The 26,220-nt window shown below is 33.0% G+C and overlaps 1 protein-coding gene across 1 annotated transcript in view; it reads right to left on the bottom strand.

Moving 5' to 3' along the window:
* Positions 1-2,749, bottom strand: part of LOC124367594 (guanine nucleotide-binding protein subunit alpha homolog) — a 29,451-nt gene extending 26,702 nt beyond the window's left edge. Inside the window, 1 exon segment of the mRNA XM_046824553.1 lies at positions 2,137-2,749. Within this exon segment, the coding sequence (XP_046680509.1) occupies positions 2,137-2,667 (531 nt within the window). The 5' untranslated portion in view covers positions 2,668-2,749.
* Positions 2,750-26,220: the final 23,471 nt, after the last annotated feature.

Genomic DNA, 26,220 nt, shown 5'->3' with positions numbered 1-26,220 from the left:
CTATTGAAATTCATCGTTAGTTAATCAACGTTTATGGGGAAAACTGCATATCTGTTCAACACGTTCGGAAATGGTGTAGAGAATTCAGTGAAGGGCGCATGGAAATTCACAATGAAAACCGTAGTGGACGGCCTTCAGTTTTAGATTGAGTTGTTGAAAAAGTTGAGACAATATTGCTTGAAGATCGGCCATCCCCCCTACAGCCCAGACCTAGCTCCAAGTGATTATCACTTATTCCCAAAATTAAAGGAACACTTAGGTGGCCAACGCTTCAGTACCGATGATGAAGTCAAGGAAGGGGTTACTCAATTCCTCTAAGGATTGGCGGCAGAATTCTACAACATGGGGATAGAAAAGTTGGAGCATCGTCTACAAAAGTGTTTGGACAGAAACGGTGATTATGTGGAAAAATCGCTTAACTTGTAAGTTTTAAATTGATGTACAACACTAAGTAGAAATATAGAGCTGTCTATTTTAAAAAATCATGGGAACCTTATTTTTCTAATACCCCTCGTACCTTAAATTCATATATTTCTACCACCACTCCATGACCTTCAAGCCTTTCTTCTCTATTAAACTCATCATAAATCCATACAAAATGACGACAGCCAGTCAGATACCATACTTGACGGGCTATGTAAATCTGAACTGCACTCAACAATTAAAAATCATAATTTGTCTGATTTCTGGAAAAAATTACATTAAAGTCACTATGTTGTGTAATCCAAACTTCTTCATCCATTTATACTGAAATTATATCCACCATTACCTTCTTTTTGATATCTGAACACAACCATATTTGCTCTTCTCTCAATTGATTTTGTATCTTTCTTGCAAATTTCACATAATGGGTTTTTCAGTACCAGGCCAACATCTTGAAGCCAAGAAAAATAAGTTTAGTCATCTTTTAAAGCTTATTAAAATAACGTTTTTTACCTGAAAGTGTTTACAGTTGATACAAATGATTAAATTTTCAAATGAATTATAATCAGTAGGCTATCGGTTGATTATACTGATGGTTATAATTAAGTAATAATATTGTTTGTCAATTTCGATGTAAAACACCAGGCCTGCTTATTGTACTCTAGCAACAAGCATCTTTATTAAATATGTATCTTAAATACTTTTAGAATAAATTATATCCTGCAGTTCCATATTGGGTCACCAACACAGTCAAAAAGAATATCAAACCTAACTTTCAATATATTACTTAAAATTAAAATAATCTAACAAAACCTACTGTTTTCCAATAAACAATATCCTAATTGTAACTTATTTATTTATTAACTCATGGTTTTATCAATAACGGTTAAATACAATTAACTAACAAAATAAGTAAAGTTATTTCTAAATAAGTAGTGGAGTAAAGTTACATTAAATATTTTATATGAATTAAATATTTTAAAAATTAAACAGATCCTCCCCATTTACTATTTTGATATATTCAACTCTAAGGTAGTTTAGTATATTTTGAGAAAAAGAAGGTTCCTCAAAATCTTGTTTTCACTTTTAATTCTCACCTTATCCCATTATCTTCCTCATATGAATCACATTTATCAAAATTTGGAACCGAAACACAAGGAAAATGTTCCATAGGCTAATTCAGTTCTTCTTTTTAAAATATTATCACTTATATATAATGGTAATTAATTAATTAAGTTAGCTTACCAACAGTAAGTTAGTTAAGTTACCAACAGTAATGTTAATAGTTTTAATCGATTGACAAAATAATAGAAACATAGGTCTAGGTTTACACTTAGGTATATCATATTAAAATTGTATATTTTGAGTATCATTAAATCGATTTGAATTATTTGTCTGCAAAGTAGATTTATCCATAATTGTAGTTAGATATGATATTCAATTGTTTTGACGGCTTGATACTGAACTGCAGCCGAATTATAACTTGCAAATGAGAATTCTCAAAGCTAGTCACTCACACCATATTTATGCAGCTTATGCTTGCAATTTAAGAATATTAAATAAACTAAGTTTACCTGATTCTGTAGTCATGCTATCTTCATGTTTTCAGCAGTAAGGTCTGTATGTTTATAAGCAAGTTCCAAGTAATGGAGGAAAATTATAGGTTTAAATAGGTCAACCTAACCTAAAAGTCTTATCAACATCAAAACTTACCTGTCTTGCTATCCTATCCAAGTTGTCTAAAAAATATTGCACTGAATCACTAAGTTGGAACTCTCTTCTTCTTTCAAAAGCACGTCTGATCCCAGAATCTTTCCATAAACTATATAACGAAGGAGAAAAATGAATGAAAAGTCTTGTGTCAAGAGCAGCAATGTTTTCAAAATTGAGTACGTAATTACCACACTCGGAGTTCTTAGGGTTTTCCCAAGGAATGTTCAATTTGTTTCTAGCATCTACCAGCACCTTCATACCTCTCACAATGTTTTGATAGATCACATGTTGATATTCTTTGACAAGTTCAGGTTCAAACTTTATCCCATGGATAATCCTCATCTGCTTTAGAAACGTCGACTTCCCACTTTCACCAGCACCGAGTAATAACAGTTTCACTTGTCTCCTGAACAAATGTTTATCCTTTTCCAACATTTTGTCGATTTCTTGACTCCTATTTCGCTGTTCAATTTCTTCCGGACTAAATTTAAACCGCAAACAACACGGACAAGACCACACAACACTCGCCATCTTAATCCGACCTCACCCTCCAACTCTCATCTTCGTTCCATGTCGGTTCGTTTGACGACTGACGGAGTTGTACGAAGTGACCTTTGGGCGGTGATTTCAAAGAGAGGGGGAACGCTGTGCCACAACCGCTCTTGCTCGCTCTCGAGGAAGAAAGCTGTAATAATAAATAACCGCGGTCGAAGTAACTATTATAGAGTTAATATAATAGTTGAAAGTGATGTAGTTAATTATAGCTAACTTGGGTGAAAAGACGCATTGGTAATTTTCTATGACACTATCAAGTTACTGTTTAATGGAAAATAAAAAGTCAGCTATTAAAAAGAAATGAGGAATGACATTGATAACTTTTGTCTTTTAATTTCTGGGTTTTCCTTTCATCAGTTGTAGTGACCCGTGATACGTTTGCTAATTAAGTTGCTGATAAAGCACTTGCGCCACTATTATAATCTATCAAAATGCTAATTTAATCTTATAAATGCAGAGACTTCTTTGAATTTACTTCTATGTTCAGTAACTTGAGAACTTGTAAATTTCCATATGAATCTGTTTAAGATTCAAAAGGGCACTTATTTTTTGTTTATATTCTGACACACTTGTATTTATTTATTTATTCCTTTGTATATATTTGTTATTCCATCCTAATTATATTTTCAGTTACACATTTTTATCATAGCTCCAATCTAATACAGTAAAGAATACAAATTTAATTTGGAGTTTCAGTGCAAATATCTACTAATCTATTTTGGAACCATTAAATCAAAAATATTATTTTTGTGAAATGCTTGTACATGCATGGTCAAGAACAAGCAAACTAACTTATCTGACAACATTTGGCATGTAGATGGATGTTTAGTGATACTATTTAATTTTAAAAACATATTTCTCAAATTTAACACAAAAATTTGGTTTTATTTGATAATGAGAATTTAAACCACTCATAAATTTTTCTTAAGCTTTTGCTGTTTATACACTCCATTAGTCATGTAATAAGATAGAACGTACCACAGTAACTCTACATAACTTAATTTTTTTAACTTTTTAAAATATAATAATGCAATTAATCTGTGATAGAAACCATATGGATTTTCCTTACAGCATGCATTTATAGTTTTGAAATATGTCCAAACAACTCTCTTCATATTTTATAATGTTTAAGTTTTTGCAGCCTTATATAAATCATTATTTTTACCCAAATGAATCATAACTTTGGTCCAAAAAGCAAAGTTTTTAAATTTCAAATTAATTTGATTACATTGTCATTATTATATTTCAAAGATTTAAGAACCAGCATAAATTCCTCTTTAAAGAAATGCATTCTTTTTTTTTTAAGTAAAATTGAAAGCATAATAAGTGTCAAAACTACATTCTAACCTTGATTTACCAGAACTTTCTGGCAATGTAGACACAGTAAATAGAGGTTCTAAAGATGAAGAATAAGAATACATTTATTGTTATATACAGCTTACAAAAGCATCAACACAAGTCATGTATCAGACAAACATAAAAACTAGCAGAAGTCCAGATTGAAAAATTTGGTAGCAAACACATGAAGTTGCCTACAAAGTAAATATTATTTTAAATAAATAACAGTAATATGACATACTAAAACAGGTGTATAACCAATAAATAAATAACGAAAAGAACTATGAAAGAGTCTAAAAAATTGCTATAACAGAATTATATAACAATAATACATTAAAAAATACAGTCTCTATAAATAAAAAATAATATTAACATTTACAATATAATCATGTGACTAAATAAGTAATGTCTAGAAACTATAGTTTCACAGTCAAAACATTATTTTGAATAATAAAATGAATTGAATTGACTACTTTCTTTTCCTTTTGAAAGGGAATACTTGTTCCATAGTTTGGCATAATGAATTATGGTCAATTTGAAATAAATTATACTTGTAAACAAAATATAAACAGTTAAATCATGCTCAGCCCTAAAGATGAGACAGGGCTCAGCAAAATAGTTTATTTTATCATTTTTGGCCAGGTATTCCTCACTATAATGGACCACTGTGCTAAAGGATCGCCCATTGATATGAGATAAACTTACTCAACAATACAATAAGGAAATGTTTATTATTGTTCAGTACATATTGTTTCTTTAATTTTCCTATTGAAAAGATATACAAAATACATAAAGTATAAGCACTGTAATATCTTTATATTGGTTGAACTAAGATAATCAGTATACACATAAACCAGTTTGTGAGCTTATACAATAGAAACTAGCTCTCAGCTACTGAACTATATTGATAATGCCTGAAGAGTAATGAAGTTCTTTATGTTTACTAAATTTTTATTAGTATCCTTGAGCTCACTGTGAAAATATAGTTACTCACATCCAATGAACAACTTTTTTCATATTTGGATGCAATTTAATACAATATATTTATATTACCTACTATATGCTTTTTAGAACAAAAAGAAATATTATTCAATGTAGTGATTGGTTATTTAGAACTTATTCTTACTCCCAGTGCCATCTATATTGAGTTGATATTAGGTGCTCCAACTAGTCTCCACCATCTTGAATGATTCTCTGCATCTTCCTCTTTAGCCCCAATTACATCCATATCAGATTTCACTGGGCTCCACCATGTCTGTCTTGGCATTCCTCAGGGTCTCCTTCCTTCAAAGTTTCTTTTTATACACTTTTTTAGTAGACATCCTTCTTCTCCTCCAAGTTGTGTCCAACCCACCTGATTTTTCTCTACTTTATCACACTCACTATGTCACTACTCTGGTAAATAAAGATCTCTGATCTCTCTGTTGTGCTTTCTTCTACATCCACCTTCTTCATATGTTGATACATATACTTTCCGCAGTGCTTTATTCTTAAGGGCAGTCTGACATGAAAAAAATTTTTTTTGGGGGAATTTTGGTTTTTTATTTATTAATATTCTTTAGAATTTTTCTCTTTAAAATGGTATATAATATACCTTATTACTATAATATTAACCTTATATAAAAAATATATATATAAAGGCTTGCAACTGTTGTTTGGCGTTGAGCACCACTCCTTATAGTAAACAACAATCTATAAAATAGATATATTAATTGGTTTTGTTATGTTGGTACTGTTTTTGCTTTTAGTCTGGTTTTAGCTGATATCACACACTGTCAGCAATATGACAGATGTCATCTGTTGTTATTATTTTATGTTGGAGGTTATTGTGAAGTTTTGAAATACTGTGTTTTGTGATTTGCAAGTTTCCCTGTTGTTTTTATTTGTAAAGGAGTTTATTGTAATTGAATGTAGATTAAAATGGGTAATAAGAAGAGAGTAGGAACTAAGAAACTATGTTACAAGAAGAAGACTGTTGTTCGTAGCAAGAAAACAGTAGTAACTTCAGGTAATGAAGAGGATAGGCCTAGAACACCCAAAGTTGTTTTCCACATCCAATGAGAAATTGAGCCCTAACCTAGGCCTGCTATGATAATTCAAACTGATACCTTACAGTATGACATAGTAAACATTGTACAGCTAGAATCAGTTTTGAAAGATGTTGCAGTGTGTAGGGTTTGTCATGGCAACCTATCATTTAGTCGAAAACCATTAGCAGGGCTCGCAGTACAAATTTCCGTCTCCTGTAGCTGTGGCATGACAAAAGCTTTTGACAACTGTCCCAAAGCAACAGATATTAGGCCTAGGCCTATTGAGGCACCAAGCAAAAGTTCACAATGCTACTATGACTTGAACCTAAGGTTAGTATACGGCTTGCGTGTAATAGGAAAGGGCTATACTGCTGCCCAAACTCTTTGCGGCATGATGAATTTATACCCGCTCCGCCCCAGCAAGTTCAATCAACATGAACAGTTTTTGTCCAGGCCATGTAGAAAGTGTGTGTGAAAACTCTATGAAGAGAGCAGTGACAGAAGCAGGTATTGAAAATGGAAATTCTAATGACTTATGTGTTGCGGTTGACGGAAGCTGGCAAAAGCGAGGCCACACCTCGCTAAATGGCGAGTTGTCACAATTACTTCAGCAGATACGGGTAAAGTAATAGATATTTATTCAATGTCAAAATACTGTAACTGCCCTCAGAGAACAAGCAACCAACACTTAGAAATATGCAAGGCAAATTATGTAGGTAGCAGTGGAGGTATGGAAGCTGAAGGTGCGACTGCAATGTTCAAAAAGATCCGAGACTAAATACGGTGTTCGCTATGTGGAGTACCTTGGAGATGTGACTCCAATGGCTATGCAGCAGTTGTGGCAGAAGCACCATATGGCCCAGATGTGTCCATTCAGAAGTTGGAATGTGTAGGGACACGTCCAGAAGAGGATGGGGACAAAGAATAAGGGACTTTATCATGAAAAAATAAAGGCTTGAAGCTTTCTGACGGGAAAATCTCTTTCTGGGAAAGGTAGGCTAACAGGGAAGGCGATCCAACAAATCCAAATATACTATGGACTAGCCATCCGTAGGAATACACACAGCGTGGAAGCCATGAGGCGAGCAGTTTGGGCGTTGTACTGTCATGTTCAGTCTACTAACGATACGCCTTTACATATTTTATGCCCAGACACCGAAGACACATGGTGTAAGTATAACAAAGCCGCCAAAGAAAAAACTAAATATGACCACAGCCAGCATTTTCACCTCTCACCTGTTCTAATGAAAGCAATCAAAACCTATTTTTAAATCTTTGTGCAGCCTAGAACTACTCAGAAAATGTCTCAAAGGAAAATCTCAAAATCCTAATGAGTCTATGAATAATGTCATTTTGGGCTCGGCTCCCTAAACGCACCTTTGTTACACTAGGTGCTCTTAGGCTAGTTGTCTATGAGGCAGTCCTATCATTCAATGATGGGTACAGCTCCAAAGTGAAAGTTTTAGAGCACATTGGGCTAGAACCAGGACTGAATATGCGGTTAGCTTTAAAACGTCTCGACACCCCAGCGGATTCGCAAAGCAGATAAAGCGGCTACCGACATTGAAAAAAAAAAATCAGGCAATCAAGGACTTTAGCCAAAAGGAAGCTGGAGGATCTGTATCAAGAAGCAGAGGATCCAGACAACCCTTCCTACAGTGCAGGCCATCATTAAACCAAGGTATGAGTCCAAAATATGCTACCTTCTTGCTTTTTCTTGATTTGCCGAAAACTTGTTATTTTTTAACTTTGGGGCCCTATAACTCAAAAAACTACTAGGCCTACCCCCAGGTCAAATTTTTATACAGTATTCTACTTACTATTGCCTAGTTCCCCTCATGGGAATTTATAAATATCTCTTGTCAATGAGGCACAGTAAACATTTTTACTTATAAAAAAGTTAGTTAAAAAACAATAAATTATAAAAAAAATTATAACTTTTTTAATTTTTTTTTCAAATTTAAAAAAAACCTCATGATAAGACCTAGATTATAAGCTATTTAATAAGTAAAATAAAAATCAGGACTCTATCTATAACCATTACAGAGATATAGGTTCCCAAGTTAACATTATGTTCTTATGGAGGTCGGACTGCCCTTAAAGACTGTTAATTTTCCCCTTTCTTGCTTGTTAATTTTTGTTCTCCTTTCTTGCTTATATAATGTTTTATATAGTCTTATTTTTGTTTTGTGTGACAGGTACTTGGATGGTATTATTCTGTTTACGAGATTTGGTCTGTTTCGTATTTCCAGTTCTTCTGTATTGTTATAAAATATTGTTATTTTATTAATTGGTTTTATTAATTAATTGTCATTTTATATTAATTTTAAATAAAACAATATTTCCTTTCAATATTATTTTTATTGAACACAGTAGTATGTATGGATTGGAATGTATGAATGTATGTTGTGTGAAGTGCATGTTTTGTTTTGATAGTGACTGGTATTATTAGTTTTAAAATGTAAAACCATAAAAAGTAGTGAAATTTTTTAATGTATAACTCAAGACTATGATAGGATTTAAGTTCTCAGCAATCAGGACTTACTTTTTGAGCTAAGTTTATTTTATTTAACAGGACAAAAAGTTTTAACTGATGGACTAATCTATAAACTAAGTATATATTTTAATATTTACCTTTAATATTCATTCAATTTCAATGACACTATATGAGACAATATATTAGCTCAAAGAAGTAAACATCAAAGATAACACTAAAAAGCTGATATGACATTTTTATGGAAGTGATTAACAAGTGAATGGCCTGGGGTTTTCCAGAGATAACAGGTTCCAGTATTATCTGTAGTAAAGCTGAATGAGTGAAGTGAAGCTTATCAGTCCTACCTAGATAAGGTTGTGTAGCTCAGTTGGCAATGCGACTGCCTTCCACACTCAAGATACCTGGTTCAAGTCCATTTGGAATCTGAATAATTTTGCTACTCTTGGAAGTAATTTTTAGAGTGAATTCAAATATTAGTTATTAAATAAAATATATTAAACTAAATCCCTGGATAGTAAACAGTTACATAGACATTTTTTATTGTTTTATTAATATTATACATAGTCTATATATAATTTAAAATGTCACAACAATCTTCAATCAAGGACAACACAGGAACTAGTCCATTCATTAAAACAAGAGCACAACTTAAAAATAAAACACAAATAGGACCCCTGAGAAGTTCTTCATTGCAGGATAAAGGTGGAAACTTGAAATATGCAAATAAAACATCAACAGAAAAAGTACCCACAAAACATTTTGCCCATCAGGATCCATCTCCCTTGTTATCAAAAAATTACAGAAATCAAGAGGAGACCTTAGAAAATAGCAACAATAAGTCTGAAACCAATTTTTCGGACTTACAGTTAAAATATGATGCCCTACAAAAAGAAAATGAGAGTTTAAAACAACAGGTAAAATCAGCAGATCTAAAACTGGATATTTTAGGCCAGACCTGGTTAACAGATGACACTATAAATTCTTATTTCCAGGTACTTACCGTTAAAGTGATTGGGAATAAAGAGAACCGCTTTTTAATGAACCCAACAATAGTTGAAGCAATTAAAGAACTGGAGGACATATCATTTCTTCTGGATCCCCTTGCCTTACATGAAAAGGACATACTATTCATCCCTATAAACAATGCCAAATATGACAGTGGGGAAGTTGATAGTTATAAGTCAGTAAATGGCTCACATTGGAGTCTACTTGTGTATGAAAAAGTGGCAAATAAATATTATCACTATGACTCTATGAGAAGTAGTGGTAACTCTGAAATTGCTAAGCTGGTGTCTCTGAAACTTATTCATTATTTTCAGAACTCACCAACAACTGATTTAATATCACTTGATGGCCCGAATCAAAATAATTCATTTGATTGTGGGGTGTATCTTCTACATGCAGTTGACTACATTTTACTTAATTTCAACAGCAAGAACTTCTTTCAGAACATAAAGATCCCAGATTTTTCTGAAAATGATTGTGCTAAAAAACGATCCTACATTGCTTATGTTATAAAAAATGGAATTTTAACTCCTAAAGACATTGTGTTGTCATTTATTAACCAGCCAAGTTCTAATAATAATGACTATGATAGCATAAAAACTCACATCGGGGAAAATGATTTGTCTATAAAAAACCCTCGGAACCAAACAAAACCTGAAATACTCTGTGAAAAAGCTATACAAACTGAACAGGCCCCCCCTACTACAGGTTACCCTAAACAGGACATTTTACCAATACCATCTCCTTATGTTACTATAGTTGGTGACAGCCATGGCAGGTATCTAGCCAGGAAAATTCATGATAAACTCGAGAAAACCTCCAAGGTAAATGAGTTGGTATCACCTGGTGCTAAATTCATGGATATTATTGACCAAACAAGAAATATAACTTTTGCACCAGAAGAATTTTTAGTTATCATGGGAGGTGCAAATGATGTTTACAATGGAAGCACTCAAACCATTTACACTAATTTAAAATCTGTCTTACTGTCTTATAGGCATTGTAGAGTTATATTGTGTGGCATACCTTTTAGACAAGATTTACCCCTATTCCATAGAATAAATGAGGAAATTATGAATTTAAATCTACATTACTATGAGCAAACCAGAATAATGAAGAATGTTTCTTTTGTGGACATGACAGCTTTATCTGAAAAATGTTTTAATCGAGATGGCATCCACTTAAACTTCTTAGGAAAGCAATTGATAGTTAACAGGATATGCAAGGAAATAAATGCCTATGACATTCCGAAACAAACTGGTTTCAAAAATAATTGTGACTATTCGTTACAGAATAAAGTGTGCACTGTAGAACCCACCAATGATTGTGAAATCTCAAAAGAGAAACAACCTTTTCAAATAATTGTTGCAAATATGAAAGATATTATCGTCAAGCATCAAGAGAATGCATCTGTGGCTTTTGCTCATTCAATTTCAGCAGACTTCGATCATGATCGCCACATGACAGCAGGAGTTGCCGTGATATTTAAGCAGCAATGTGGAAAGCCTTCTGATTTAAACTGTGTCAGTTCACATCTTGCGTACCAGAATCACAGACATGGTGCAGGAATTTACAGCCTCATTACTAAACCCAAGTACTACAACAAGCCAAAGAAAACTGATTATGATTTGGCCTTTCATCAATTGGCTATGGATTTTGAGAGGAGGGGATTCAAGCACCTGATTTGTTCTCCAATAGGTGCTGTTCGAGATGAGATCACTATTGAACACTTAATTTCCAATCTCTCAAAATTTCAATTGGCTACTGGAGCTACAGTAACCATAGTTTCTTATGATCAAAAATCTCAGAGAAAACTCAGGAGAGGACTGTCACATGATGAATTTCTCGAGCAGATTCAGGGTTCTATAGATTGTCTTCGTGGTACTCCATCGCAGCCCTCAACCGAAACTGCGAGTAATGAACTGGAAATAAGCTCCCAAGTTCCATTTTCCCCAGTATGGAGAGGTTGGTCGACTCCGCAGCCGCAGGCCTACAAGAGCGAACTTGTTTTCTCCTCACATACTCCAACCCAAGAAATAACTTCACTTCCAGCAACAACTGAAGCTAGTGTCTGTGAGAGTAGTGAAAGTGAAATGGGCGATTTTGTGATAAGTGAAGGGAGTGTGTGGGAGAGTGGGAAGGTGTCTACTGAATTTCAAAGTTCTTTCCTGAGTCCATCTGTAACAACTGTTCATATGTCTCCACAAACAACACTAGCACAACCAACATACTCCACACCAACACTATATACGCCACACCAACAGCACAATGACTCCCTTTTTTTAGCAAGCCTAAATCAGTTTCCACCATTAAAGTAGATATTTCAAATAGATCAAAACATACTGTAAATAGCTCCTCCACAATATATAAAAAAATTTTGGATTCAAGAAATGCAAATCTTACAATAAAAATTCTACATCAAAATATCCAACACTTTTTATCGCGGAAATTATCTTTGGAAATAGTTCTTGAAGAGTTGAAACCAGACCTAATAGTGTTGAGTGAACATAAACTAAAAATTGATGAGATAAAATTTGCTAAAGTTAATAACTATTCTGTTATAACCAACTATTGTCGCCAAACATGTGGTGGTGGAGGAGTTATGATTTTAGGCAGCAACTCTTACCAAGTTAAGAGAGTTGTAATTCCTAGAATTAATAACTTATGTATAGATAAAGAGTTTGAATGCTGTATTGTTTCCTGCCGAGCTTTTGATTTTTCTTTTGTATTAGTGGGGTTGTATAGAACTCCAGGTTTAATTTATGATGGCCTCTTTTTGGATAAACTTGATATTGTTTTAACTATTTTAACTGAAACTTATGAGCATGTAATTTTAGCTGGGGATATAAACATAAATGTATTGCATTGTTCTAAAAGTCATGATAGATTAAGTAATATTTTAAGGCAACATAACATGCAGTACTTGGTGAATTTTCCGACTAGAGTTACCCTAGATTGTGAAAGTGCAATTGATAATATTATAACAAATTTACCGAAAAAGTCACTTATGGTTGAAGGTGTTATTACTGAGCTCTCTGATCATGATGCCCAACTTTTGAAAATTAATGTATGTTGTAATAAAAAGACATCTTTTAACAGTGGCGTAGCGACAGAGGAGCGAGTGGAGCGACCGCTCCAGGGCGGGGGGCGACAGGGGGGCGGGACGATTAAAATTGCGGGAAGCAGCCCCTTCCACGCGCATCACGGCCGCGCAGTGTCTTTGTGTCAGTCAGTCTGTCATTGACCTTGGCTTGAGACAAAAGGCGTCCCGTACAGACCCACCGAGTGATTGACTTACTTCAATTTACCTTTGCGTAGTGATTGCAGATTTAGCGTTAGTGCAAAGTATTGATTATATTATTTATTTTGTTGTGATGTGATTTGTGTGGTGTTGATTTATTACCTTTGGTATATAATGTCAAAAAAACTAAGTGGTGCTGAGTATCGGAAACGAAGGTTAGAGAAAAGGTCACGCAGAAAATCTTGACTTGAACCTTAAGAAAGTAAAGAAGTTTATCTACCTACTTTTCGAGGGACACTTCAGTAGTTGCAGTTTCTCAAGAACCCACTTGTAGCTCACAAGTACCTACAAGCGATGAGGACTTGGAGCAAACACCTGTAGGCTTACCTGAAGATGCAGAAGACCACGTTCCTTCTTCAGGAACCTTTTTCTAAGGTAGGCCTAGTTAAAGCTGAAGGTACCGATTGCGAGTTGAAACCTTAAAGAAAATGTAACAGCTGTTATAAGTTCTTCTGATAAGGGTAATTTTGAAAACACTCTTACAGCCAAACAAAAACGGCAAATAATAAAATTAGGCCCTCATCAGCCTAAAGGGCCATTTTCAAAAGAATCAGAAGGGAGAAATAAAAAATAGGGGATTTGACGAGAAATGGTATTTTCAAAAGAATAAAGAAAACCAATTGAGAATAAAACGTAATTGGTTATGCTATTCAAACATCCTCAATGTTTGCTATTTTCAGCCATGCTGGCTTTTCAATATGGCCTATACTGATGTGGGATTTTCGAAAGGTACGTCTGATTGGGCACATTTAGGTCGAAACATAAAAGACCATGAAGAAGATTCGCAAAGTCATGCAATTGTGTGTGAAATATACTATCGCTGGCAGTTAGGCCTAACAGTTGATAGTGAGAATCTGGAGGAGATTAAAAAAACCACTGATTACTGGAAACAAGTTTTAAGGCGAGTGGTGGACGTCATTATTACGTTAGCTACAAACGACTTACCACTGAGAGAGCACAGATTGTGTAATGACGATGAAGATGCAAAACTAAATCGAAAGGAAATTTCCTTGAGATAATTACATATGCTAGCAAGATATGACGAGGTCCTTGCAGATTTAATTGAGTTACCAAAACGTAGTGTTAACTACCTTAGTCCTCAGATTCAAAATTAGCTGATCAACCTGATTTCCAAAGAGATAAAAAAAGAAATCAAGAAAGAAATGAAAAAAAGTTCCTATGTGTCTATTATCTTTGATATAACTCAAGATATAGCGGAAAACCGACCCGCTGAGTACAGTGTTTCGTTATATAAAGATAAAAACTGACGAAGGCGACAGGCCAGTACAACTAGTCATAGAAGAAGCGTTCGGGGGCTTTTTGGAAGTGGAAAGCCAGAAATCAGAATACTTATCAAATGTTGTTTTCAATATCATAGTAATATTGATAGTTTATTGAAAGTGTGTTGCTTGAAACTATGGACATAATTTCTAAAAAAAACTTCAAAGTACCGAAGAAGACTTGGAACACGCAACAAAAATGCTCGTAAATCTCAAAACAAAAATTAACAAAACTTAGGAATGAGTGGCAAACAGTTAAAGCAGATGCAACTAAGCTTTGTTTGCAATGGAAAGTTTGTACCACATTTCATTGACTCAAGAACAAAAAAAGAAGACAAGAATGTTTGATGAAGTGCAAGTTGATGACCCTATTAAAGACAATGAGAAACGTTTCCGGGTTGAGGTGTTCAACCGTAGCCTTGACATAATCACAACACAGCTGACAGAGCGTTTTGAGGCTGTTACTCACATTACTAGTAGTTTTCCAATGTCTGAAGCCATCTGTTTTTAGTTGGAGCAAGTGATGAAGAAATCTTAGAATCAAGCAAAATTTTGATATTAAACTACCAAGATGACGTCTTCCTTAACTTAGGTCCACAGCTTGTAAGGCTAAAAACTTGTTTTTAAGTCGCGTGGAAAAACTCAAAAGTATAAGGGATCTTGCAGATACTTTAATAGTACGTGCTCAAGTTGGTTCCAGCTTTCCAGATGTTGTGAATGCTTGTTTGATTTTTTGACACTACCTGTTACAAATGCAAGTGCAGAGAGATCATTTTCAAAACTTAAACTGATAAAGAACTATTTTCGCAGCCACCAAGTCCCAAGAACGTCTGAGTGCCTTGGCAACCATATCTATAGAGCGCAGCAGAGCCAGGCACATCAACTTGGACGACACAATAACACAGTTTGCTAGCATGAAGTCACGAAAGAAGATTAGTTAAGATAGTAATATACGAGTTGGTTTTGTAACTACTTAACTACTATGTTCACGTTTTAGATAATGTGCCCAAATTTAAACTAGGGTTTTCAATACATATTTATTAAATATATTGAAATTTGTACTTTCATTCCAAACCCTATGGAATTGAATTGAGATTTAAATACATATTGCTATATACACGTAAACTAGGTCTCTTACAAGGAACAAAAACTTTATAAAGAATAGTAGACTGTAAGTTATTATAAAAAAATGATGTTTGGTCAAAGACGCCTTACATTGCTGATGAAATGATGGCCAAGAAAGGTTTGTTACGGTAGTGAGGTGAAACTGTCGGCACTGATTGATCATGTAGGTAAAAGTTGGGAGGGGCGCCAGCGACTGAGTCGCTCCATGGCGCCAAAATCCTCACTACGCGACTGTCTTTTAAGACCGTAACACAGTTTTGTAGAAAATATACAAGAGAAAACATTGAGATCTTTAAAAATATGTTGAGCAATGAAACTTGGTTGGAAGTCTACAATGCAACAGTAGACACTAAATACAATGTTTTTCATAAAATTTTGATGTACTATTTTGATGTTAGTTTTCCTATGGTCAAGTCTAGGGTAAATTTTAATAAAGACAAATGGATAAATTATGATTTGGAAAAAGAAAAAGCGGAAATTATAAGTTTAAGTCAAACTACAAGATTAACCAAAGATAGAACACTAAATAAGCTATTAAAACAGTTGAAAAAAATATTACAGCAAAAAATTAAACTCTTCAAAAAAGGAATATATTGAAAATAAAATTAGAAATTCTGAAAACGTATGTAAATCTACTTGGAAAATAATTAATAATGAAACAAAAAATTATCACAATTTTAATAAACATATTAAATTGATTTATGAAAACCATGAATATTCTGAACCAGAGGAAATCTGTGAAATTTTTAACAATCATTTTATTGACATTGTAGATAATGAAATATTACCAAAATTGTCATCACACATCACTGTTAACACTGGTACCTTTAAAACTTCTAATGCTAAAAAGTTCCACACCCAACCAGTAAGTGAGGAAGAATTAAATCAGATTATAATGTCATTTCCTAACAAATATTCAGCAGGCCACGATGAAATTCCAATGCCAATTGTCAAGCAAGCTAAAATGTACCTGATTAAGCCCCTGACTCATGTTATAAATTCCTCTTTTGTGTCTGGAATCTTTCCTGAAAAACTGAAAATCTCTAAAATTATAACCGTTTTCAAAAAAGGAAGTGAAACTGACCCTAATAATTATCGACCTTTATCCATTTTGTCTACTTTTTCAAAAATCTTTGAACGTGTGATGTATTTACGACTAGTTGATTTTCTTGAAACCAATAATATATTTGACAGAGAACAGCATGGCTTCAGAGCTGGTAAGTCTGTCATAACTGCTGGGACGGATTTTATTGAAACCATAGTGGACAATATTGATGGAGGGAATTATGTGGTTGGCATTTTTATGGATCTTACCAAGGCCTTTGATAGTGTATCACATGAAATATTAATAGAAATTTTAAAAAATATTGGTATTAAAGATGTTACATTAAACTGGTTTGCTTCTTATATTTCAAATAGACCACAGTATGTTGACTTGCAGTTTGTAACCAAATTAAATCAAATCACTCATGCAAAATCTTCTTTAAAAATATCAAGGCATGGAGTGCCACAGGGTTCCATTCTGGGGCCAATTCTTTTCTTACTTTATATGTTGGGTTTGCCAAATGTTCTGACAAAAGATCAGAGCAAGCTGTGTCTATATGCAGATGACTCTAATTTAATAGTTGCTGGTAAAAGTTTGAATGAAATAGAAATTGCAGGTAAAACGGAACTCATGTGTATTAATAATTATTTTTGCAGTAAAAATTTATTACTAAACTTTAATAAAACAAATATGATCTCTTTCTGCACAAAACAAAATAGAAAAAAACTTATGCCAAACATAACAATAGACAATATACAAATTTCTCAATTAACTAACACTAAATTTTTAGGATTACTTCTAGACGAGAACTTAACTTGGAACGAACATATTTTGGCTTTGCAAAAAAAGATTTCTTCCGGATTGTTTGCTCTTAAAACCATGTCAAAATATTGCTCAACTGAAATTTTGAAAACCATTTATTATGCCCACATACATTCTCATATAAACTTTGGTGTTGTGTTGTACGGGGCCACTAGTAATTCAAATCTGTTAAGCATTCTTCAACTTCAAAAAAAAGCAATTAGGATAATCATGAACTTAAAGGATGGGGAATCTGTGAAAGAGTATTTTTCAAAATTAGGAATTTTAACTATTTACGGAATGTATATACTGGAAACTGTTATGATGGTTACATCAAATTTTGACAAATTACCCCGATTGGGGTCAAATCACAACTACTTTACTAGAAATAGAAATCAATTGGCAGTACATAAACATGCATTGGAATTTCATTATAAAAAACCTAGCTCGGCAGGTATTAAATTTATAAGCCAAGTCCCTAGGAATTTATTTAACATAGAAAATGATTTATTGTTTAAAAAACATTTTAAAAGATTTTTGACAGATAAGGCTTTGTATTCATTTGGAGAATATATGGACACATAGGATATAATAAAATAAAAAATGTAAGATGATGCCATTCCTTATTTGTATAAATTCAAATGTAATTGTACAAATAATATGAATAAAGTTAATTTGAATTTGAATTTGAATTTGAATTAGTTGGTGTCAGGTGGTTGAGAAAAATGTTAATGTGGCAAATGTGATTAGTTGAAACGCGACATCCATATTAAACTCTATCTTTACCATTATTATACTATTTATAAGTCATAATTAGGTAATAATAGAGCAAACTTCAAATAGTGTACATGGACATCTCTACAAGTATGTTAGCCAGTAATTTCTTGAATGTATCTTGATTCTCGTTCTTTATGTTAGGAGAGAGTACGGTGAGAGATCTTGCACCACCATTTTTGGTGTAGAGGGTAGTCCTATCCACTGGCAGGTCTAAGTCATTGGCACGCTTTATGTAATGTTCATGGTTATCTTCTCTTCTTGGCATATCAAAATTAAGAGCAAAGGATGTTTCCTCTACAATGTATAGGGATGCTACGGTTAGGATTCTTAATGTCTTGAACATTCCACTGCAACTGTCAGAGGGAGTTGAAGATCGGCCAAGATTCTTATTGCATGATTTCGTAGGATTAAAACACGATGTGAATTTTCCTTTGAGGAGCATCACCATAAGCTTATTCTGTAGCGAATGTGTAATTCAAATAGGGCATGGTATGCAGATCTTGTAGCAGTTGTTGTGCTTATTGCCTTAACAAAACAAAAAGAGCCATCCCAAGTTTTTTATGATGATCCCAAGAAAGATGATCATCAAGTGTCAGTCCCAGGGACCTTTGTAGTCTGAACTCTCGAGTTCTGGTGGACCTGATGCTTGTTCTTTAAACTTTCCAAATTTTATGTAATTAGTCTTTGTACTGATGAAAACAAGGTAATTATTAATATAATATTGCACTACCATACTAACTGCAATGAAGGTGTTAACTTCAAGTGGTTCTACTATTTACTCTTATCTTAAGTCCATGAAATATGAACAATGATGTCATTTGACATGTTGATTGGTGCAGAATCGTATTGTAGTATTGTTTAACTACATATCTAAACTAAATGTTTTGTTTATTATCTATATTAACGATCTGCCTTTCAATGTTCCATGTAAGACCACTCTTTTTGCTGATGACACTTCCTTTATAGTTACTGGTGAATTACTTAATGAGGTAAAAACACTTAGTGATGAGGTAATGGAGATTCCTTATTCTTGGTTTAATTGTAATAATCTAGAAGTCAATACTGATAAAACAGAATCAATTTGCTTCACATTGAAAAAGTTGAATGTAAAGGAAAATTGTTCTAAACCAGTTAAGTTGCTTGGAGTGGTTTTTGACCTGAAGCTTTCTTGGTAGGCTCACACCAACACAGTAATTTCAAAACTGTCTAGGGCCTGTTTTCTACTTAGAAAATTAAAATCTTGTGTTGGTGGAGATATGATGCTTATCTCCTACTTTAGTGAATTTCAATCTCACTTGCTATATTCTGCAATGCTCTGGGGAAATAGTAAGGGTGCTAGCGAGGTTTTCACATGGCAAAGAAAGGCAGTGAGAATTTTGGCCAATTTACTTTATCAGGATGATTGTAAGCAATGTTTTATTGATTTTAATATAATGACAGTTCCTTCAATATTTATATTTCAAAATTTAATACATATAAAGAAAAACCAAAATGAATTTGTTGTTTTAATGAGATCCATGACTATTATACTTGAAGGGCACGGGATATTATACCTTCTTCCAGGCTACAGAAGACTATAGCTAGTCATAGACATTTGCAAATTAAGTGTTTCAACAAACTACCACAAGAGTTCAGAAGTTTAGAATTTCAACCATATGCATGTAAATTGTCACGTTGGCTTATAAGTAAGGCCTTTTATTCACTTGAGGAATTTTTTACAACTAATATTAATCTACCTTAGAATACGTGGATGTGTGGAAGTTTCTCACTCTCTGAAGATGGCTTTTTCTGTTTGGGCTGACCTGAATCTATTACTAGTATTCTTTCCATGTTTTATATAAGCACTTCAATGTGTCTTGATGGTACAGGCCTTTGGGCAGTGTGGACTTTACCTTAGTCTTACACTTGATCATGTTTAGGCTAATATATTATTATGTATTTTAAATTAACATAATGTATAGTTTGTATGTTTTGTACAGTGTAATGTATTACCCTTTTTATTTCTTGATGTTGTCTATAGCAATGTAAAATTGACAAATGACAATAAATAAAAATGAAAAATGTATAGGCAGTTACCTACAGTTACATACCGACACACATACAGTTACATACCTAGGCAGTTATTGTACAGTAGTTTAACATATAGACAGTGTCGGATTCCTTATGGTGCAGAATCAGATTGAGATTATTCATGCATGATCATTCAGTGTAGAATTTTTTTAACCTTTTTGTTGGTCCCAATATTATAATGAGACAGGCTAGGCATGAGAACCAAAAAGCCTCATCAAACATTAAACACTTTTATGTATACTTGTCTGTTTTTGCATTATCTTTCTCCCCTCTATTGAATTATTCAGAATCTTGTGGTTGCCTCATTGTGTTAGTTAACCATGTGATTAAAAGAAAGGAAAACTGTTGATCAAAGAATGTTTCTGGATGTATAAGCTCATGGTTAATCTTTCAGTCAGGGTCCTTCAGGATTAGCTTATCCCGTAATTAAACTATGTAATGTTTCTGTACCCCTTTGACTGACTATATCAACTTGATAATTATCTAAGCAAAGTTATTATTAAGGTTAGGTATGGTTTGAAAGGTACTTAACCTTATCTTAGATTGAATCAAAAGTATAAATACAAATCCCTTTGAGGGAAACTAGAAACTCAAACCTCTTATTTCTTTGTTTAGATAATAATGAGTTATGAAAAGACTGATCAAAAGTTTAAAGCAATCTATAAGACTCAGATTCTAAAAGCAATTTCATTAAAAGTTTCAAAATTTGACACTTTACTTCTTTACAGTTCAATTTTCACTATACTTTATAGTAACATAACTTTGTAATAGACCCAAAATTTAAGTTCTTAAAGATCAAGGTCACTGTAAATCACAAAATGAAAGTGAATGTTTGCATTGTGTGCAAGTGTAGTTGAATCACTGGAATTACCACTAGAACCAATCTAGGTCACCCTTAATACTTTTTTTAGGTCATACCACTTCCTCACACTACTTCAAGGAATTATTGTGAATGGAATTACACAGGCAAAATACAGAGAACAAAACTATCATTTTACAAAAGAATAAACCGATACAATGGAATATTGAAGGTTTCAACAGAACATAACATAGGCATATCCATGGGAGAGGGGGTTTGTAACCCTCCCTTCATTGATACAAATTACAATTTGTTATGTAAAGCATCATAATATGTAAAGTTAGTGTAAAATACCACTTTTAAGTTACTTGTATCCAAATTTAAAAAATATTTTATTTTTTAAATGTATAATAAGTAAAATTTAAGAAAAGCGTGTACATTATTGTTACTGCCTATATCAGTACTGAATGTACATGTTGAAAATCAAAGGCAATGTACTGTAACTAATCAAACATAAGTCAGAATAATGCATAACTCACACATTACATTAATTATAATTTTTTACTGTAATGTGTTTTTTTTTCTATGTATTACGTAACATGGTTTTACTTGTAACAGAATAACATTACACATAATAGTAAACAATTATAAGTGGACAGTTCAAAATTAGTGTACATATGTAAATGTAAAACTTAATTGTAAGTTTCAAGTGTCCTTGTCAAACAATGACCCCCTGATTTTCTTGTCTAACACCAAGGGCGTAGAGAGGGGGTTCAAGGGGCCCAAATCTCCCAAATTTAACATAAATAATACCATCCAGTTGCTGAGAGATGGCCCTCAAATTTTGGTAAACTTCGTTGTATCAATGGCTGGTAGTCATCTTTCAATTCCTCGCTTTCAGAGAAGAAGGCATCATTGGTAGAAATGATCATTTGGTAATTTACACCTTGCCTAAAGCTTCTACTAGCTCTTTTAGAAATACTCCTCTATTACCTAAATCTGTAACATTACTTTACAATAATTCTCGTATGTAGTGTATATCCCACCAACATTTATCATAGAAAGAAACAAAGTAAGTGGCATACTGTTAATTGCTTTTCCTCAAGCAAGGGACTTCATTTGGTCCATGGTGTCCATTTCACCTTTATACTTATTGTAACATGTTAAAATGTCTGGTTTTTGTTTCTCTCATGTGCTTTCATCAACTGAATCAGTGTGATGGAAGGTGAATACTGGAAGAATGCATTTATTCTTTTTTGGCACATATGATAAGGGAGTTGTGTCATCCTGATAGAATAAGAAACTCGAATAGTGTGGCCTTAATCTTTAGTCGATGAAAGGAAATATTTCTTTCTTTGTTATTTTCAGTCTTGACAACTATTATCATATGTTGATACAAATGCTACTTTGCAGAAGGGATAAAACCGTGCCAGTTATTAACTGTAATGTGATGGCCAGTACCAGATATTGGAGTGATCATTCTAATGGTGACATCTAAGGATAGAAGCTCGCCTTAAATGGTCCTGGGTATCTCTGAGTCAAAGGCATGTTGCTTGTGAGTGTAAAGTGATTCCTGATCAGGTTTTACACCTGCACAGGGCATTTTTAAAACCTGCTGAGGTGGAATTTTAGGGGATGTCTTGAGGTTTATCAAAAGCCTCAAAATAAACTAGGTTGTATATATTTCAATAGACCCTCAAGGTCACAATGACAGGGGAGTTTGTTTGCCTTATCAACCCTTTAGTATCATATCATAATTGGCTCTGGGAGTTGTTTCTCAGCGTATATTTCTCACTCGGATGCATAATGGTTCTTGAATCACTCACATTCATGCCATACTTATTAGGAATGTACTGCTTGAAGAGTTGAATGTATGAAAAGGTTCAAACATTTCATCTATTGAGACATAAACACTATGGAAATAGTAACAAAGCTCTCAAACACATAGGTGTGAGATTATTGATATGTTTTCTCAACCTCTAAATGTCATCAAAACATATGCTCTCAATAAAAATTGGAATATTTTTATTGACATAGTTATTCTGAATTGTTGATACGAAATTGTACAAAGACCACAAATCTTCCAAATTAGTTGTAGAGGATTTCATCAATCCTGCTAAAAGCAGTAATCCAAACACGGAATTTATGCTCTACATGTGTCTTCTGCATTCTTCTCCCTAATATATTTATTTAGATTCTTAATAACCCAAATATTGGTGAATTCAACAATTTTGTCAGTGAGTTCGTCTGGAAATATAATTTCTAGAATTCTAATGTCTAGACAGTCCTAGAATTTTTTGGAGCTCTTTTTAAACATGGTAACTGAACACCTCTTCTGTTCTATTTATGTTATAAGCCCATGCAGTGATTCATCTGACATGTGGGCATTCCATTGAGTTTCATTGTCTCTAACTTAAATAACATTAGTTATTTAGACCTTTGTCTTGTGGTCTTTATGTCATAACTTATAATTTCTTTATGATTTGTTCTTTCTTTAATTCTTTTCTGTATTGCAATACCACTATTCCTTTGTTTATTTTATTCATTAAGTATAGGTTACATTTTCTTCTGTTTTTCTACCAAATGTGCAAGAGATACTTTAGACTGATTATCACTATGAGGAAATTCAACCTTGTCCTCTCCTTCTTGATCAGCTTGATCTTGAGGGTTGCAATCATCAGAAAATAAGCCTTCACAAATTATCTCTTTTCTTATCTGCAGCTTTAACTTCATTTCTTTTTACAATTGATCTGTGTTAGTTGTACACATATTGCTGCTGGCTTGTTTCAGATTGTTCAGATACGAATAAAAAAAACTGTATAGATGGTCCACAGAAACCATGTTTTAATTTTGCTACTTAAATGTTGCCATCCATACTGTCAAAAGCCTTGTACAAACCTGTCAAGTCTTGTAGCCTGTTGTTGTTGGAACATAATATTTGTCTCGAAAAGATAAATGAATCCGTTGGACTAAATTATTTATAGCAATAAATATTAATTTTCCTCTTATTAATTAACATTATATTAAAGCTCTCTATGCTATTGCTCTGTATGAATCGGTTCCCTAGTACGCCACCAGTTAAGTAAACAGCATCAATTCATACTCTTAGTGCCTCTTCAATTCTTCTAGATAGTGTGCCATACTCTATTGTACCAATACACTACAAAGAATTTGAAAAAGTCTTAAAATTATGTTTCCTGTCCAAAATCACAGTTAAGGAGTATCCCCTAAGAAAATATGAAGTTGACCACCACAATAAAAAATATATACTGTAAATATATAAGTTACAAATATCATGGGATAAAAAATAAACATTGATAAAAATCATAAGTTTAACTTGTATTTTACTCAAAATTAAAAGGTACGATACTTCTTATAACTTAAAAAAAAATATCTGTGTCATTTTGTTAATGCATTTACATAAGCTGTTAACATAAGTATTAAGTATTTAGAATAATTTATTTGAAACAATTTGAGAAAATGTTGATGTTAGTTTTAAGTAACAAAAAATAAATAAATAAAAAGAATGGTAAAAGTATCACATGGAAAACACATATATGTACGTATTTATAATCTTTATCAGTTCCCAATTTCTTCAATCATATGTTTGGTTACAATCTTTTGAATACCCCGAATGTATATTTCTATTGAAAACCAAAATCTGATCATTAAATCATTACAATATCCTGTACTACCTATACAATGTACTGGGGGATTGAGTAAAAAACTATCTATACAATAATTACTTATATATCTCCACCCTGACATATTTATGCCATGTTTGTCCCTAAGTGAGGTTATCTGTGTAGAGCTTTGATAGCACTGCCCTGATGATAATGGGGAAGAGTTCACAATAATATTGTGTTTACATCTACCCAAGGCGGCGGCGGCATTATCAAAAACATTTCACAACAGACAATCTTAAAATTGATATTGCATTAAACACTTTTTACATACAATGTACTCAGAAAGGATGTATCATTGTCATAGAGATGAAATGATCAAATAAATGTTCAGAAAATGTTAATAAAACATATTTTATGTTCATGTTTTATGTTTTTTTACAATTAACATATTTTCAGGGTACACTACTATTGTGAACCTAACAATATAGCTCTACAGAAAACAAGAATTTCCTGTCATTTTGCTGTTTATAAAATATATTAAAGAAGGAATCATTATAAATTGCTGCATCACTTGTTCGACAGACAAAAAACACGAAGTGCAGTAAGTTTCTTGTTGAGGTTATCTCAAGAGATAAAACTATTGATGTCCCCTTCAACAACTCAGTCACGTACACAAAGTATGCAATTTTTTATATGAGTTTCATCATGCTAATTAACTCAAGTTTTTCCAATTCAACATACAAATTTAAATAAATGCCAGTTTTTATTTTATTAAGTCCATAAATTTCATTCCATCTTTAAGTACACTCTTTGTTTTGTGGTACACAAACCTGGTTAATAATACTGCAGTATTTATTTTGGTGTTGAAAAAATGTAACATATTGTGCAGGAGAGATAGATTGTGCAGATCACCAAACTATATAATAATGTTGGTGACGGTTTAAATAATGAAATGGTTAAAATTTAATACATTTTTAACAATAACTTCTGTAGATTTCCCTACTTTCTTTAGGTTCCAAATAAATGTGTGGTACAATAAATGAAATAGTATGACACATGGCTGTTATCTGCTCCTGGTTACTCACTTCCCTAAACTCTATGTTTTAGCAGAGCAAACAAACGTTTTTACTATCTGCTCTAAACTTTTCTTACCGAATGAGCTCTTTGATCTGTGATTCAACATGCTTGGGAGAGAGAAATTAAACAGGGATATTGCTACAACAATAAATTATTAAATAATATTGTATTTTAACACTTTCACAGGAACAATTTAGAACAAACGTTTTTATTAAAATTCTAATATTTAATACAAATATTCTGTGATATTTTCTGTGTTTGCCTATCCTTTGACGTGTACTGGCTTTTCTCTTGTAAGAGACTCTTCCTCTGCAAGGAGTACAGAGAATGAATTTTTTTTTTTTTTCTAGTGATTTGAGGGATCAAAATGTGGAAAATACTTTCTTATAAAATAAAAATAATTGTATATTTTATACAATTAGTAATGCAGCTAAAATATAGTGAACAAATTCTAAAAGGCCTGTTTATTTTTGACATTTTTCTACATTTTAGCTTCATTTTTCAAACCTATGTACATTTATGAAAATCCAGATAGTTGAAAATAGTTCCTTCAGAGTGTGCCACTATTCAATATTGTCAAGCAACTCTTTTTGTTGGTAATACCACTAACTAAAAGAGAAGTAATTAAACACAGTACGTTTTAAACCAAATTAAATAATTTCCCCTGGGAAAGGATAAATCCACTGAGGGTTAACTTAAAATACTACTTCAAATTGTCTAATCATTCAAGATGAAAAAATTTATTGCTTGCACCGTTG

This window comes from Homalodisca vitripennis, chromosome 8 (genome assembly GCF_021130785.1).
Source record: "Homalodisca vitripennis isolate AUS2020 chromosome 8, UT_GWSS_2.1, whole genome shotgun sequence".
NCBI lineage: Eukaryota > Metazoa > Arthropoda > Insecta > Hemiptera > Cicadellidae > Homalodisca > Homalodisca vitripennis.
This window is presented reverse-complemented; position numbering and strand designations above follow the sequence as displayed.